The sequence below is a fragment of the Alligator sinensis genome, unplaced genomic scaffold (assembly GCF_000455745.1).
Source record: "Alligator sinensis unplaced genomic scaffold, ASM45574v1 scaffold1860_2, whole genome shotgun sequence".
Lineage (NCBI taxonomy): Eukaryota > Metazoa > Chordata > Crocodylia > Alligatoridae > Alligator > Alligator sinensis.
Window position 1 is genome coordinate 44383 of NW_005843035.1, and position 228 is coordinate 44610.

The window sequence follows — 228 nt, forward strand, 5'->3', positions numbered from 1 at the left end:
TGCGGCGGCAGCCCGCGCCCCGGGCCCTGCGGCACCTGCAGCGGCTGCAGCTTGGTGCCCGTGGTCCCCCCCACAAGCTCTTTCTTGAGATGCTGGAGGCCATGATGGACTGATGGATGGGGCCAGGCAGACCCACGTGCCCTTCCCCTCCTCCTCAGGGACCCCCAATGGATCTGGGGGCAGACAGATGGGCCAGATGGGGGGGGGGGGGCGGGGGGGGGCGGCCGG

The 228-nt window shown here is 72.4% G+C and overlaps 1 protein-coding gene across 1 annotated transcript in view; it reads left to right on the forward strand.

Moving 5' to 3' along the window:
- The window catches only part of LOC102371615 (steroid hormone receptor ERR1), a 1084-nt gene extending 864 nt beyond the window's left edge, over positions 1-220 (forward strand). Inside the window, exon 3 of the mRNA XM_025193268.1 lies at positions 1-220. This exon is cut by the window's left edge and continues 115 nt beyond it. Coding sequence (XP_025049053.1) covers positions 1-88 — 88 coding nt within the window. The 3' untranslated portion in view covers positions 89-220.
- Positions 221-228: the final 8 nt, after the last annotated feature.